Here is a 16,217-nt window from a genome sequence, read left to right as displayed (position 1 = left end):
GTTTTGGTTTTTCTTCTCCGGAGACTTCAAGGTAAGTATACTATTTCTCTTTATTCTATTAAAGTTCAAAAGGATACTTTTATTCACGTCCCCTCAGCTGGCTTTGTATCTTCTCTCTTCTATAAATCGTTGGGTACCATAAATCTTGCTGCAGAGTTGAACCCTGGCCAGGGTACAGGAATCAGGAACTGAAGACACCTACTACTCTAAACTATAACAAATCAATAACCCTAAAATCTAACTGATCCCCACAATACAGGTGCCTACTGCACACATTTCCTATCTAGCTTTAAAAGAAAACATATAATTATTAATCCCTACTCTATTCACCTCCCCCCATTAAGATTTTAATAACATCGGTGTGTGATAAGTAATTCTTTAAAAATACAGGGTTGAAAGTTAAAAGAAAAACCCTCTTTCTTTATAATCAATATAATCAATTAGGAATTTAAACTTTCAGGTTAGCTTTTCACTTTTTAACTCCTTCTTCACCATTTATGCTCTATGGAGTTCTAAAGTGCTATTCAGCTACCACCAGCTCAGGACCCTTTTTTTCAGAGAGCCCAGAACACAATAATCTAGGAACAAGTGTTAGGAATTTAATTCACTTGTAATCCCAATTCACAGTCAGCCATCCATATTTTTCCTAGAGCCCTTTGAAACGCGGCGGGCATTCAAATTAAATGAACTACTTTTAACCTCTCACAACACACTCAGATAACACATTTGTAAACACTTGTACTTAATTTTAACCCAAAGTTTCCCCTCAGCTGAGCACAGCTCTTAAACACAGCTCTGCCCTGCTCAGCACTCACCTCTCAACTGACAAACCGTCAAACTTAGAACCCTTACCCTAGCTCCTGCCTCAGCACGAGCTCTGCATTCTAACCTTCCCATCACATAAACAAAACATTTCCAAATTAAAATGAACACCTTTTAAACATATACAAACACCCAGCACTTTAAAACAATATAAATTATGTACCTTTTTCTTCCCTGAAGCTTGCAAACGTCCCTTTTCTGTCCGTGCACGAGCCCCTCGCCGCTCCATTCACGCGACAACAGCTGGCTCATGTCATCAGCTGTTTTTTTACTTCCCACGCGCTCCCCAGCGCGTGCCGCACTCTCTCCGCCACAAACCGCCACATAAATAAAATAAAACGTTGGGAGAGTGCACCGGAGCACTCTCCCCATCCTCTCCGGTCTCACCCTCGGCTTTATTTATCTTCAGAACCGGCTCTCCCGCTAAATAGAGCCGGTTCCCCTTTAAAATAAATGATTTCCTGGGCCCTGCGTCGGCTGTGTACGTCTGACGTCATTGCGTGACGTCAGACGCCGACGCAGGCCCAATCAACGCTCAGACTTCCCCTTCTTCGCCTTCGCTCCGCCCCGCTCCTGCTCCGCTGCAACTTGCAGCGTCTATGCCGGTCAGGCCACCGCTTCCTCGTGCCCCCACCGCCCGAACTCCGCATATTTCCCAAAAAACCCGGCGCTACAAGGAGCGCAACCAAAAACATCACCCGATGCCCCTGCTGCCGCCTGATCCCGTCAGTGACGCCAGGCCACTAAACAAATTGTCACTCCAGACGCCGCCGCCGCTTCCAAAACCTCCGATCAGCTAAACAGCTGATCGCCGCTCCCTCGGCGCACTTCTCCTCTCTCCACCTCAAGGCCGCCACCCACCGACCGCCGATCAACTCAACAGCTGATCGCCACTCCAGTCGGCCCCGCCTGAACCCCAGCAGAAGCCCAAACCCGAACTCCAGCGCGATCTGCCCAGCGCTCCCGCAACCAGCGATCCCAAGTAAGTTTTGTTAACCCTTTGGGTTACATTCACCCTAGCCAAGTTAAAAAAATGTATGTAATAACATTTTTTTTTATATATATCTTACACCTCTTCCCCACCCTATATATTAAAACATTTTATTATCTGCATCTATATATACCAACATAACTTTCAAACCAATCACATAACCTTTCACCCGGTTCTCACAAGCACTACATAAGGAAATGCTCCTTCAAAAAGTTGGGTATTTTCCCCTTAGTTATTCTTTCAGAACATCTTATTTCTGGAACATTCCTCTCTATAATACTCCCATCTACATCTGATTCAACCTCTTGCGGGCGACTATTACCCGTGGTAATAATAAACCAGGATGTGATAGGAGTATTAGACAATCGTTCATTCTCTGTGAATTTCCTAGGCTCCATCTCTTTCATGATCGTTTCTTTTTCTGTTACACTTTCATCAACCACATCCCAATTAATTCGTTTTAATTGGTTCCTGTGTAAAATTTTCTCTACCCCCTCTTTGGTACGAAGCCTACAGTATATACATTATTCCCTGAACCCAGTCTTGTTATTACTTGATAGGGTTTCTCCTCCCATAGATTCTCTAGTTTATGGCGCCCAGAGAACCCTTGTTTCCTTATTAGGACCCACACACCAGGCTCCAGGACTTGTTCGCAGGCGTGTAAGTCGTAAGCTTTCTTGACCTTCATACCACTCTTCTCAGATGTTTTCCTCGCCACGTCTTTCATCTCATTCAGCTTTCTCTCATGGGTCTGCAACCATTCATCAACTGAGACCTCAGCTGGAGCTACGTCTGTTCTCACATCCCATTCCTTGTATGGTAACAGTGACTCCCTTCCCAGGAACAGGTGCGCTGGAGTGTACCCCGTTGATCCATGTACCGTACTGTTATATATTTGGCACATCTCTGGCAGGTACTCGGACCACCTCTTTTTCTTTCCTTCCCCCATTGTTCGTAGCAAATGATGCATAGTGCGGTTAAATCTCTCGCAGCGGCTGTTCCCCTGCGGATGGTATGGGGTAGTTCTGGATTTCTCCATTTGGTACTTCACACATAGTTCCTTTATTATTTCAGACTCAAAATTTCGTCCCTGATCAGTATGAATTCTGACAGGGCAACCGTAAACAGCGACCCAGCTTTCGATCAGCGTTCGGGCTGTAGTACGCGCTGTCTGATTTCTAGTGGCAACAGCTGTGGTGAATCTTGTGAACATATCTGTTATTATTAATACATTCTCGTATCCTCTCGCATCTTTCTCTAGTACCGTGTAGTCTAGTGCTACTACTTCTTGAGGCTGAGTCACATTAAAAGGGTGCATTGTAGCTTTTCTGATCGGCACTGACTCTTTAGCATAAGCACATACTTTGCAGTGATTGATCCATTCCTGAATGTCCTTCCACAGGTGAGGCCAAAAATATTTTCTTCTAATTTGTTTACTAGTGATTTCAGCTGCGAAATGTCCTTTCCTATTATGGTATAATTCCAAAATCGATTTTCTCTTTGATATTGGTACTATTATTTGGTTTATTTCACTACCGTCCCTATAGTCCTCCACCTGACGACATAAAATCCCATTCTTTATCTGCAATTTTTGATGAAGCTTCCACAAACTTTTCGTGTCTGGCAACCAGCTCTCGTAATCACCAATCTGAGTTGTCTCTAGTGCCATCACTATTGGCCCAATAGTGGGATCTTCTCTCTGCCACTCAGCCAAATCAGCATCCGAACCTAAATCATTCTGGAAAAGACATGTGGATTGAGTTTGAACCCACACTTTCGCTTTGCACTTCTTTGTTACTTTCTTTAAACAGGTTGATACCTCCACTTGATTCAGGATTAAAAAATCTTTTCCATCATCCGTCCCACCTTCTTCCTCCATTCTCCCTTCTGGTAATCTAGAGAGAGCATCTGCAACTCTATTTAATCTTCCCCTTACATTGTGGCATTTCCCAGCTAAAATCTTCTCCGAAAGGGGTGGAATTACATGCTTTTGGTTCCCCACTATTTTTATGAACCCCAGTCTTTTTGTGGTGTCATGTTCCTCAAACTTTTTCTGCTGCTGAATTTCATGCCAAATCCGTGCCACACCAGTATGACTGGATTCAGGAGTTAGCTGTGACAGATCTCTGAAGAGCCCCTCTAACGATTGTAGTACATTCATCCCTAATATTCCCATTATTTCCTGATCCCCCCCTTTATTTGCTTGCAGATTGTCTCGTACAATGAAGATGCAGCAAGAGGGTACAGTCTGTCCTAGGCACTTTACATCTGTTTCTATACAGCCTAGCACGGGCAAGTCAGTTCCATTAGCCGCTGTTAGTGTAATCCAGCTGGCATCCTGTAATTGCTCCATATCATTAAAATGCTTGTAGTATTGACTTGCCACAATAGTTGTTACATCGGACCCAGTGTCCACAATACATTTAATTGGAATTCTCCCAAATGACACGGTTAGTACAGGACTCTTTCCAATTGCCTTTTCTCTGAATGCTTCAACGCTCTCTTTGGCATCTCCCTTCTGGATTGTCTGCACATTCACTATAGACTGATGCCCCTCCCCCTCTACTATCCCTGTCTTGTTTAAGGCCTTTCCCTTCCTTTCCACTTGTGTACCACTTGTACTGGGTACTTCATTATCCCTTCTTACATTCTCCATTCTTGATGTTTCAGCCATCATTCTCTTTTCGCTTTGGCAGAATCTGGCGATGTGTCCAGGTTCCTGGCATCTGTAACAGACTAAGAGACCTCTGTCATCCCGTAAAGGTGCTTTTCGATCACTCCCTCTGTATAGTGTGGTTCTTTCCCTTCTCAAATCATCAGGATGACTTATTTTCTCTCTTCTCTGCCAGTCTAGTATCGCATCCTGTTTCTTTCCCATCTGATCCAGCAGTTTAGTGATTCCTGAGAGTGCAGATGCCAGCATCTCTGTGTCAGCAGACACAGTGCGTTCCAGTGGATCCCGACTGCGTTGCAGAATCCGCACACTTGATGCTCCCATCTCCGGCAGTCGCTCTTCCTCCGACCAACGAATAGCGGCCTGCATCAGGTCGGCAAACCTCATGTCGGGATTTTCTTCCCATCTTCGGGTCATTTCTCTTCTCAGCATGACATCCTTCAGACCCAGCAAAAATTGTTCCTTTAGTACACTCTCCGGGCGACTTATTCGGGAATTATCACGAGCTCGGATCATCTCCAATCTCTCTTGCAGCTGATAAGCATAGGCTCGAATGGTTTCTCTATCCCCTTGTCTCCTGTCATAAAACTCCTTAACCCGTATTCCCAACGGGACTTTGTCTCCATAAACTTGTGTTAACAATTCAAAAACATCTTCAACTGTTTGCTCCCTCTCTCGGGCCATGTACTTCACAGTATCTTTGGCTTGCCCCTTGATATGATCTTTTAGGACCTCCAGTTGATCTTCTGGTGCCACCCTTAGAATTTTCAGAGCTGACCTGACGGTTTCAATCCACTCCTCCACTGTGGTATCACCTGTACGGGCAGGGAACCCGTAGAAATCCGGGATGTTCTTCTCTTTTTGTATCACCACTGTGGTAGTGGATTGCTGACTTGGTTCACCACGATCTCGTCCCCCCATAGAATTTCTCAGTTCGTCTATCTGCCTCTGCAGGTCTTCCATGTCTTCCTCTGTCACCTGATGTGTGGGCCCCAACAAGCAAACAAAATTCCCCCCACACAGCAATTGGGCTAACAGACAAAATTACTTGTACTTACTTCAACGGAGAGGAACGATTGTCTTTACAAAGGAAGAGAGTTAAAAAAAAACAACAACTATACATGTACATTTATAAATCTGCCCCCCCCCAAATTCACTTTATGGATACAGTGAAGGCACTATCCTGCCAACTACGCCATTTTTGTGACCCCTCCCCCACTCCTGGGTTCAAATAGAATATAGTCTGAGCCGAGTGTTTCACCCAGGGCAGAAGAAGGGCACAAAAAAAACTTTGAAATAACAATAGATTAGTAAAAGTTTACTTTATTCTAATATGCACTTAAATAAACACCATAGATTCCACCCCTCAGTAACCTTAACATTTCATTTCTTTATTTCCTATAGGTTTCTCTATTTTCTATGAGGCTCAACTTCAGAGTAACTTCACATCAGATAAGTATCAGTTCAATTTCCTACACTAAAAATTAAACATGCATGCAAATGATCATGTACTAATATGAGTTCCTTATATAGAATTGATTCTTTGTTTCTTTTCTTCTTTTTCAGGTTTTGGTTTTTCTTCTCCGGAGACTTCAAGGTAAGTATACTATTTCTCTTTATTCTATTAAAGTTCAAAAGGATACTTTTATTCACGTCCCCTCAGCTGGCTTTGTATCTTCTCTCTTCTATAAATCGTTGGGTACCATAAATCTTGCTGCAGAGTTGAACCCTGGCCAGGGTACAGGAATCAGGAACTGAAGACACCTACTACTCTAAACTATAACAAATCAATAACCCTAAAATCTAACTGATCCCCACAATACAGGTGCCTACTGCACACATTTCCTATCTAGCTTTAAAAGAAAACATATAATTATTAATCCCTACTCTATTCACCTCCCCCCATTAAGATTTTAATAACATCGGTGTGTGATAAGTAATTCTTTAAAAATACAGGGTTGAAAGTTAAAAGAAAAACCCTCTTTCTTTATAATCAATATAATCAATTAGGAATTTAAACTTTCAGGTTAGCTTTTCACTTTTTAACTCCTTCTTCACCATTTATGCTCTATGGAGTTCTAAAGTGCTATTCAGCTACCACCAGCTCAGGACCCTTTTTTTCAGAGAGCCCAGAACACAATAATCTAGGAACAAGTGTTAGGAATTTAATTCACTTGTAATCCCAATTCACAGTCAGCCATCCATATTTTTCCTAGAGCCCTTTGAAACGCGGCGGGCATTCAAATTAAATGAACTACTTTTAACCTCTCACAACACACTCAGATAACACATTTGTAAACACTTGTACTTAATTTTAACCCAAAGTTTCCCCTCAGCTGAGCACAGCTCTTAAACACAGCTCTGCCCTGCTCAGCACTCACCTCTCAACTGACAAACCGTCAAACTTAGAACCCTTACCCTAGCTCCTGCCTCAGCACGAGCTCTGCATTCTAACCTTCCCATCACATAAACAAAACATTTCCAAATTAAAATGAACACCTTTTAAACATATACAAACACCCAGCACTTTAAAACAATATAAATTATGTACCTTTTTCTTCCCTGAAGCTTGCAAACGTCCCTTTTCTGTCCGTGCACGAGCCCCTCGCCGCTCCATTCACGCGACAACAGCTGGCTCATGTCATCAGCTGTTTTTTTACTTCCCACGCGCTCCCCAGCGCGTGCCGCACTCTCTCCGCCACAAACCGCCACATAAATAAAATAAAACGTTGGGAGAGTGCACCGGAGCACTCTCCCCATCCTCTCCGGTCTCACCCTCGGCTTTATTTATCTTCAGAACCGGCTCTCCCGCTAAATAGAGCCGGTTCCCCTTTAAAATAAATGATTTCCTGGGCCCTGCGTCGGCTGTGTACGTCTGACGTCATTGCGTGACGTCAGACGCCGACGCAGGCCCAATCAACGCTCAGACTTCCCCTTCTTCGCCTTCGCTCCGCCCCGCTCCTGCTCCGCTGCAACTTGCAGCGTCTATGCCGGTCAGGCCACCGCTTCCTCGTGCCCCACCGCCCGAACTCCGCATATTTCCCAAAAAACCCGGCGCTACAAGGAGCGCAACCAAAAACATCACCCGATGCCCCTGCTGCCGCCTGATCCCGTCAGTGACGCCAGGCCACTAAACAAATTGTCACTCCAGACGCCGCCGCCGCTTCCAAAACCTCCGATCAGCTAAACAGCTGATCACCGCTCCCTCGGCGCACTTCTCCTCTCTCCACCTCTAGGCCGCCACCCACCGACCGCTGATCAACTCAACAGCTGATCGCCACTCCAGTCGGCCCCGCCTGAACCCCAGCAGAAGCCCAAACCCGAACTCCAGCGCGATCTGCCCAGCGCTCCCGCAACCAGCGATCCCAAGTAAGTTTTGTTAACCCTTTGGGTTACAATATGTTGATTAATGTATGTCCAAGGTTTAAAGAACCCCTTCTGCCATATAGCCAGTGCTTGAAACAGTGCAGCCCTATAATACTATATAAAGTTTGGAACCCCCATGCCACCACCCTTTCTAGTCTGATAAAAGAATGTTCCTATTTACTGTTGGAGGTCTCGCGCCAAATAAATGCAAAAACCTTTGAGTTGGAACCATTTCTTCTAAACAGGATTCCTTTGTTTATCCCACGCACGTTTGAATTCCATTACCGTTTTCATCTTCACCACATCCCACGGGAGGGTATTCCACACATCTACCACCCTCTCCGTGAAAAGAACATTAAAAAAAAAACCCTAAGTGCATCTACCTCATCATTTAGTGTGGGAGAGGGAAAATATGATAAGAGACATTTAAATACCTGTGTGACAAAAGTGCACAGGAAGGTGAGTCTCTTTCAATTGAAAGGAAGCTCTGGAACGAGGGGGCATTAAGATGAAGGTGAAAGGGGATAGACTCAGAAGTAACCTGAGGAAATAATTCTTCACAGAAAGGGTGGCGAATTCATGGAACGACCTCGTGGTGGAAGCGGTACAGATGAAAACAGTATCTGAATTCAAGACAGCTTGGGCCACGTACATAGAAACTCTAAGGGAGTGATAAGGAGAGTATATGCCATGCACGGGCAGCCTGGATAGGCCATATGGGTTTTATCTGCCTACATTTTTTTACGTTTCTAGAATTACCATCTATGTATCTTTGCTGTAGAATATACTTTGTTGTAGGTTAGACAGTAAGTTTGTTAGATCCAGTAGTTGTGTGAAATTATCACTAATTGGTCCAATAACTGCAAGTCTATGGGAACATCAACCCACTGTGACGTGACCTGGTATTTCTACACAAGGTTCTTCTGCACCAAGGGTCCAATCCAACATGCTCATGCCTCAAAAGCATGGACGCCTGCCCTGAAACCCACCAGTTCTGGTGCTCAGATTGGTTTTCATGTCACTGGGCATGTTCAGCGCAGGTTCTTTCCCATGATGGTAGACAGCCAATAGGAAGATGGTCAATAGAAGTAAGTGGTCAGTGCTTCCCTCTCCCTTCCCGCAGTCTTGTCTGTACATAAAATGCAACTATATAAAATGGACAAAGTTCTTCATTTTCCCATTTCTTGCACAGGTGCACTAAAGACAAAGTCTGCTTCTGGAACATGTTCTGAAGAGTGCACGCCCGAGTCATCGTCCTTGAACAGGGAGATGTTTACTGTCTGTTGTATATTCACAATCACCTTTCTACCTGTGACACAGAGACAAAGCAGGGAGAGAAGGATAAACTGTGAACAAATGACAAGACAACTGTGCTCACATTGCAAGCTAATGTACACGCAGAGAACAACTGTAAAGGCCACTTCTGCACATGAAGCAAGGTTTCATCTGTGATAATAGGTGCTTATGAATTTATACATCTATATACACACATACAGACTATAAATACATAACTTTACCCAAACTGAGTGCAGATATTCCTGGGGGAAGGGTTTACAAATACATACACGTGCAGATAAAATAATCCAAATACTTTGTGTGCACCAAAAGGCAAATGTAAATAAGTGCACAAAGAACCTGGTTTAATTTTCAAAACAGAACTGTGTGAATGTACCTTTATTTTGAAAATGTGTTGGTATCCACCAAGGAGGTCTGGTAAACAGGAGACAGCATGACGTCACGAGGCTGAAGCCTGTCCACTTCTCCCCAATGCAGCCACCGCCATCTTAGTACACTCAAAACAATGTAATTGATAGGGCAACAAGCTCCGCCTACTGGCTTCAGGCCAGATAATCGGCCAAGCACGCTCTTGCTGTCTCCTGTTAATCAAATCTCCTTGGTATCCATTGAGGAAAATATATTCATGTGCTATCTGCATGCGTGTTCAATTATAAAATTACCCACTTATCCCTGAATTCTGTATATGGTGGTCAGAATTGCGCATGCAATTTAAACAAGCCAATTAGTGCAGATAATTGTGTGCTAATAATCAATTATTGGCACTAACTGACCTTAATTCAAATTTACATGTGCATTTTTAGGTGCTGGGATCTGCGTATAAATTTTACTTGTGGCTCCAAAAAGGGGGGCACAGTTATGAGAGGGTAATTGGTGGATCGGGGCATTCATGCAACTTATGCACGCTGTTATAGAATAAGGGGGATCTACGCCTAATTTAGGCACAAGGATTAACACCAGGGTTTAATTGGCGTAAGTCCTCGCGCCTAAAGTTAGGCACGGGACCTGGAGCTAAGCGCTATTCTATAAACAGTGCCTAACTTTGAGTACCATTTACAGAATAGATCTTAATGCGGGTTTATTTCGGCACTGATTTTTCACCACCATTTATAGAATTTGGTCCTTAGTGTTCATTAATTTAGTCTTAACAATAACAGCAATTATTTGAATTTCTATCCACTGATGTAGGAAAGACTTCAGATGTCACTTAAAAGAGGCCATCCCTGTGCTTCACCATGGACCTCAAAAGACAGTCCACACACATTGCTGTAGTAACCTCAATACTTCAGAAATCCTCCAGGTCTAGGTTTTTCTAGAAGGCAGTTGATGGTTGGGAATCCAGCCTAGATCTAACATTTTTCAGGCCAAGGACCAGGTGGGCTGCTTTGAGATCAAAAGATAGCAATAAAAATGATTCTGTACCAATATAGCAAATGATACATACCTGTAGCAGGTGTTCTCCAAGAACAGCAGGCTGATTGTTCTCACGACTTGGTAGACGTCCATGGCAGCCCCCTCCAACCGGAAGAAAAGTCTCACAGGAGGTCCCGCAGGCGGGGCACGCAGACCGCGCATGTGCGGCTGTCTTCTCGCCCGTGCACTCCCGCTCAGTTAAATGACAAAGGAATAAAAAAGTCACAACTCCAAAGGGGAGGAGGGAGGGATGGTGAGAACAATCAGCCTGCTGTCCTCAGAGAACACCTGCTACAGGTATGTATCATTTGCTTTCTCAGAGGACAAGCAGGCTGCTTGTTCTCACGACTGGGGTATCCCTAGCTCCCAGGCTCACTCAAAACAACAAAGAGGGTCAATTGGGCCTCGCAACGGCGAGGACATAACAAAAATTGACCTACAAAGAACAACTAACTGGGAGTGCAGCCTGAACAGAATAAAACCGGGCCCAGGAGGGTGGAGTTGGATTCAAACCCCAAATAGATTCTGCAGCACCGACTGCCCAAACCGACTGTTGCGTCGGGTATCCTGCTGGAGGCAGTAATGAGATGTGAATGTGTGGACTGATGACCACGTCCCAGCCTTGCAAATCTCTTCAATAGTGGCTGACTTCAAGTGGGCCACTGACGCTGCCATGGCTCAAACACTGTGAGCCACTGACGCTGCCATGGCTCAAACACTGTGAGCCGTGACATGGCCCTCAAGATTCAGCCCAGCCTGGGCGTAAGAGAAGGAAATACAATCTGCTAGCCAATTGGAGATGGTGCGTTTCCCGACAGCGTCCCCCTTCCTATTGGGGTCGAAAGAAAAACAATTGGGCGGACTGTCTGTGGGGCTGTGTCGCTCCAGGTAGAAGGCCAATGCTCTTTTGCAGTCCAATGTGTGCAACTGACGTTCAGCAGGGCGGGTATGAGGACGGGGAAAGAATGTTGGCAAGACAATTGACTGCTTCAGATGGAACTCCGACACCACCTTTGGCAGGAACGTAGGGTGTGTGCAGAGGACTACTCTGTTATGATGAAATTTGGTATAGGGAGCATGAGCTACCAAGGCTTGAAGCTCACTGACTCTACGAGCTGAAGTAACTGCCACCAAGAAAATGACCTTCCAGGTCAAGTACTTCAGATGGCAGGAATTCAGTGGCTCAAAAGGAGGTTTCATCAGCTGGGTGAGGTCGACGTTGAGATCCCATGACACTGTAGGAGGCTTGACAGGGGGCTTTGACAAAAGCAAACCTCTCATGAATCGAACGACTAAAGACTGTCCAGAGATGGGCTTACCCTCTACACGATAATGGTAAGCACTAATTGCACTAAGGTGGTTCCTTACTGAGTTGGTTTTTAGACCAGACTCCGATAAGTGTAGAAGGTATTCAAGCAGGGTCTGTGCAGGACAAGAGCGAGGTTCTAGGGCCTTGTTGTCACACCAGACGACAAACCTCCTCCACTTAAACAAGTAACTCCTCTTAGTGGAATCCTTCCTGGAAGCAAGCAAGATGCGGGAGACACCCTCGGACAGACCCAAGGCAGCAAAATCTACGCCCTGAACATCCAGGCCGTGAGAGCCAGAGACTGAAGGTTGGGGTGCAGAAGCGCTCCCTCGTTCTGCGAGATGAGGGTTGGGAAACACTCCAATCTCCACGGTTCTTCGGAGGACAACTCCAGAAGAAGAGAGAACCAGATCTGATGGGGCCAAAAGGGCACGATCAGAATCATGGTGCCACGGTCTTGCTTGAGTTTCAGTAAGGTCTTCCCCACCAAAGGTATGGGAGGAAATGCATACAGAAGGCCCTCCCCCCAATGCATGAGAAAGGCATCTGACGCTAGCCTGCCGTGAGCCTGTAGTCTGGAAAAGAACTGAGGCAGCTTGTGGTTGGTCTGCGAGGCGAAAAGGTCCACCGAGGGGGTGCCCTACTCTCGGAAGATTTTGCGTATCACCCTGGAATGGAGCAACCATTTGTGCGGTTGCATGAGTCTGCTCAGCCTGTCGGCCAGACTGTTGTTTATGCCTGGCAGGTACATGGCTTGGAGAAGCATGCTGTGTTGGCATGCCCAGCGCCACATCCCAACGGCTTCCTGACACAGGGGGCGAGATCCGGTGCCCCCCTGCTTGTTGATGTAGTACATTGCAACCTGATTGTCCGGATTTGGATAATTTGGAAGGACAGACGATCTCTGAAAGCCTTCAGCGCGTTCCAGACCACTCGGAGCTCCAGGAGATTGATCTGAAGACCTGCTTCCTGGAGGGACCACACCCCTTGGGTTTGGAGCCCATCGACATGGGCCCCCCACTCCAGGAGAGATGCATCCGTCGTCAGCACTTTTTGCGGCTGAGGAATTTGAAACGGGCGTTCCAAGGTCAAATTGGTCCAAATCGTCCACCAGCACAGCGAATTGCGACAACTGGTGGGCAGGCGGATGGCATCTTCTAGATTCCCGGTGGCTTGGCACCACTGGGAAGCTAGGGTCCATTGAGCTGATTTCATGTGAAGACGAGCCATGGGAGTCACATGGACTGTAGAGGCCATGTGGCCCAGGAGTCTCAACATCTGCCGAGCTGTGATCTGCTGGGACGTTCTGGCCCGGAAGGCGAGAGACAAAATGTTCTGTGCCCTCGCCTCGGGGAGACAGGCATGATCCGTCTGTGAATTCAGCAGAGCTCCTATGAATTCGAGAGATTGGGCTGGCTGGAGATGGGACTTTGGGTAATTTAATACAAACCCCAGTAGCTCCAGAAATTGAATAGTGCTCTGCATGGACCGAAGAGCTCCTGCCTCTGAGGCGCTCTTCACCAGCCAATCGTCGAGATACGGGAACACATGCACCCCCAGCTTGCGGAGGTACGCCGCAACCACTACCAGGCACTTCGTGAATACCCGTGGTGAAGAGGCGAGCCCAAAGGGCAGCACACAATACTGGAAGTGCCGTGTTCCCAGACGGAATCGTAGATACTGTCTGTGCGCTGGCAGTATCGGGATGTGGGTATAAGCATCCTTTAAATCCAGGGAGCATAGCCAGTCGTCTTTCTGAATCAGGGGAAGAAGGGTGCCCAAGGAAAGCATCCTGAACTTTTCTCGAACCGGATATTTGTTCAGGCCTCTCAGGTCTAGGATGGGGCGCATCCCCCCTGTTTTCTTTTCCACAAGGAAGTACCTGGAATAGAATCCCTGCCCCTCCTGCCCGGGTGGCACGGGCTCGACCGCATTGGCACTGAGAAGGACGGAGAGTTCCTCTGCAAATACCTGCCTGTGGTGGGAGCTGAAGGATTGAGCTCCCGGTGGGCAATTTGGTGGAGTGGAGATCAAATTCAGGGTGTACCCGCACCGCACTATCTGGAGAACCCACTGGTCGGAGGTTATGGGAAGCCACCTTTGGTGAAAAACTTTCAACCTCCCCCCGACTGGCAGGCCGTCTGGCATGGGCACGTTTATGGCGGCTATGCTCCCGTGGATCCAGTCAAAAGCCCGACCCCTGCTTTTGCTATGGAGCTGCAGGGGTCTGCTTGGTCGCACGCTGTTGACGGGAATGAGCGCGCTGGGGCTGGCCCTGTGCATGAGAAGGCCTTCGGGCCGGCTGGTTGTACCTATGCTTACTGTAGGCATAGGGTGCAGACCGCTGGGCCCGGGAAAAACGTCCACCTGCGGAGGTGGATGCTGAAGGCGCCCGGTGGGAGAGATTGTCGAGAGCGGTTTCCCGCTGGTGGAGCTGCTCTACCAACTGCTCGACTTTTTTCGCCGAAAATATTATCCCCCCGGCAAGGGACATCCGCCAGCCGTTGCTGGGTCCGGTTGTCCAGGTCAGAGGCATGAGAGCCTGCGCATCACTATACCCTGGGCAGCGGCTCTGGATGCAACATCACAAGTATCATAAATACCCCTGGACAGGAATTTGTGACACGCCTTCAGCTGCCTGACCACCTCCTGAAAAGGCCTGGCCTGCTCAGGTGGGAGTTTGTCGACCAGGTCCGCCAGTTGCCGCACATTGTTCCGCATGTGAATGCTCGTGTAGAGCTGGTATGATTGGATCTTGGTCACGAGCATGGAAGAATGATAGGCCTTCCTCCCAAACGAGTCTAGTGTGCGAGACTCCCGCCCCGGGGGCGCCGAGGCGGTATCCCTCGAACTCTTGGCCCTCTTGAGAGCGGAGTCCATGATCGCTGAGTCATGCGGCAACTGAGGCTGCATCAACTCCAGGTCTGTGTGGACTCTATACTGGGATTCCGCTTTCTTGGGGATGGTGGGATTAGATAGGGGCTTCAACCAATTCCGAAGCAGTGTCTCCTTCAGGACATTGTGCAACGATACTGTGGAAGACTCTCTAGGTGGTGGTGGATAATCGAGGACCTCGAGCATCTCAGCCCTCAGCTCATCCACAGTGACCACTGGGAAGGGAATGCTCACACAGACATGTCCCGGACAAAAGAGGCAAAGGAGAGGCTCTCTGGAGGCAAGAGCTTCCTCTCCGGTGAAGGTGTGGGGTCAGAGGGAAGACCAGCAGACTCCTCAGAAGAGAAATATCTGGGATCCTCCTCCTCCCCCCACGAGGCCTCCTCCTCAGTGTCGGACATGAGCTCTCTGACCTCAGTCCGCAACCGGGCCCATCTCGACACTGAGGAACCACGTCCTCGAGGATGGTGCCGAGAGGTGGACTCCCGCGCCAGCAGGGACGAAGCTCCCTCCATCGACGTCGTGAGTGGCGGTCAAGACCGGCGCCGCATGCAGTACCGGTGTCAAGGGCCGCATCACAGGGCCAGAGCCAGCCGGCGCTTCCATCTACGATGCCGAGGGCGCAAGCACCCCCGGCGCCGGGAGAGACTGGCACAGCAGCCCCTCCAGGATACCTGGGAGGATGGCCTGGAGGCACTCGTCCAGGGCCGCTGTCGGGGGAGGCTGGGGGGCCGGTGTAGGTGTTGGTGCCCGAATCTGCCTGGGTACCGGACTGCCCGACGACCTGCGCATTGACACCTCTTCGATGGAGGGGGAGCGCTCCTCCCGGTGTCGACGCTTCTCAGGGGCCGAGTCTCTCGACGCCCCGGAGCTCCCGGTACCGTGCGCTGGGGGCGACCAATGACGGTGCTTCTTAGCAAGCTTCTTCCGATGTCCATCATCGGCGCTCCGCGGCACGGACAAGGGGGACATGGAGTCCCCACGCCTCCTCGGGGTCGGGTCCAACAGGGTTCGGTCCCGATGGCCCTGTACGGCGGGACCAGCCGAGGTGGGTGGAGGCCCACTCGGCTGTTCCCCACTCCCATCGCTGGAAGGTCGTCGGGACAAAGGAACCTGTACTCCTGGGGTCTATGCCAGTGATGGCGAACCTTTTAGAGACCGAGTGCCCAAACAGCAACCCAAAACCGAATTATTTATCGCAAAGTGCCGGTACTCATTATGGGCGGGGTCACCACATATGACTCCACCCCCATGATAGCCACACCCCTTACACCAGCCATGGCGCATATAAACAGACATCATTGAAAATATTATACTAGTGTAGGAGAAAAAAATAACATGACTTTCTTCCATTATAAATCATTTCTGTAAGCTGTTACAGCTCCAGTATGCCCAGTGCAAAATAAGACAGCAGATATAAATTCTCCAATGCGACATATTCCAAACACTAA

At 47.8% G+C, this 16,217-nt stretch overlaps 1 protein-coding gene across 3 annotated transcripts in view; it reads right to left on the bottom strand.

Moving 5' to 3' along the window:
• Positions 1 to 8,558: 8,558 nt before the first annotated feature.
• Positions 8,559 to 16,217, bottom strand: part of TNFRSF14 (TNF receptor superfamily member 14) — a 188,578-nt gene continuing 180,919 nt past the window's right edge. For 2 of the 3 annotated variants that reach the window (XM_030186190.1, XM_030186189.1), the window contains one exon: positions 8,559 to 9,162. In XM_030186190.1, coding sequence (XP_030042050.1) covers positions 9,023 to 9,162 — 140 coding nt within the window. In that variant the 3' untranslated portion in view covers positions 8,559 to 9,022. The remainder of the gene's footprint in view (positions 9,163 to 16,217) is intronic. The other variant, XM_030186187.1, reaches the window with a different exon arrangement.

The sequence above is a fragment of the Microcaecilia unicolor genome, chromosome 13 (assembly GCF_901765095.1).
Source record: "Microcaecilia unicolor chromosome 13, aMicUni1.1, whole genome shotgun sequence".
In the NCBI taxonomy this organism is placed as follows: Eukaryota; Metazoa; Chordata; class Amphibia; order Gymnophiona; family Siphonopidae; genus Microcaecilia; species Microcaecilia unicolor.
Note: the sequence above shows the minus strand (reverse complement) of the source record. Positions and strands in the feature narration are given on the sequence as shown.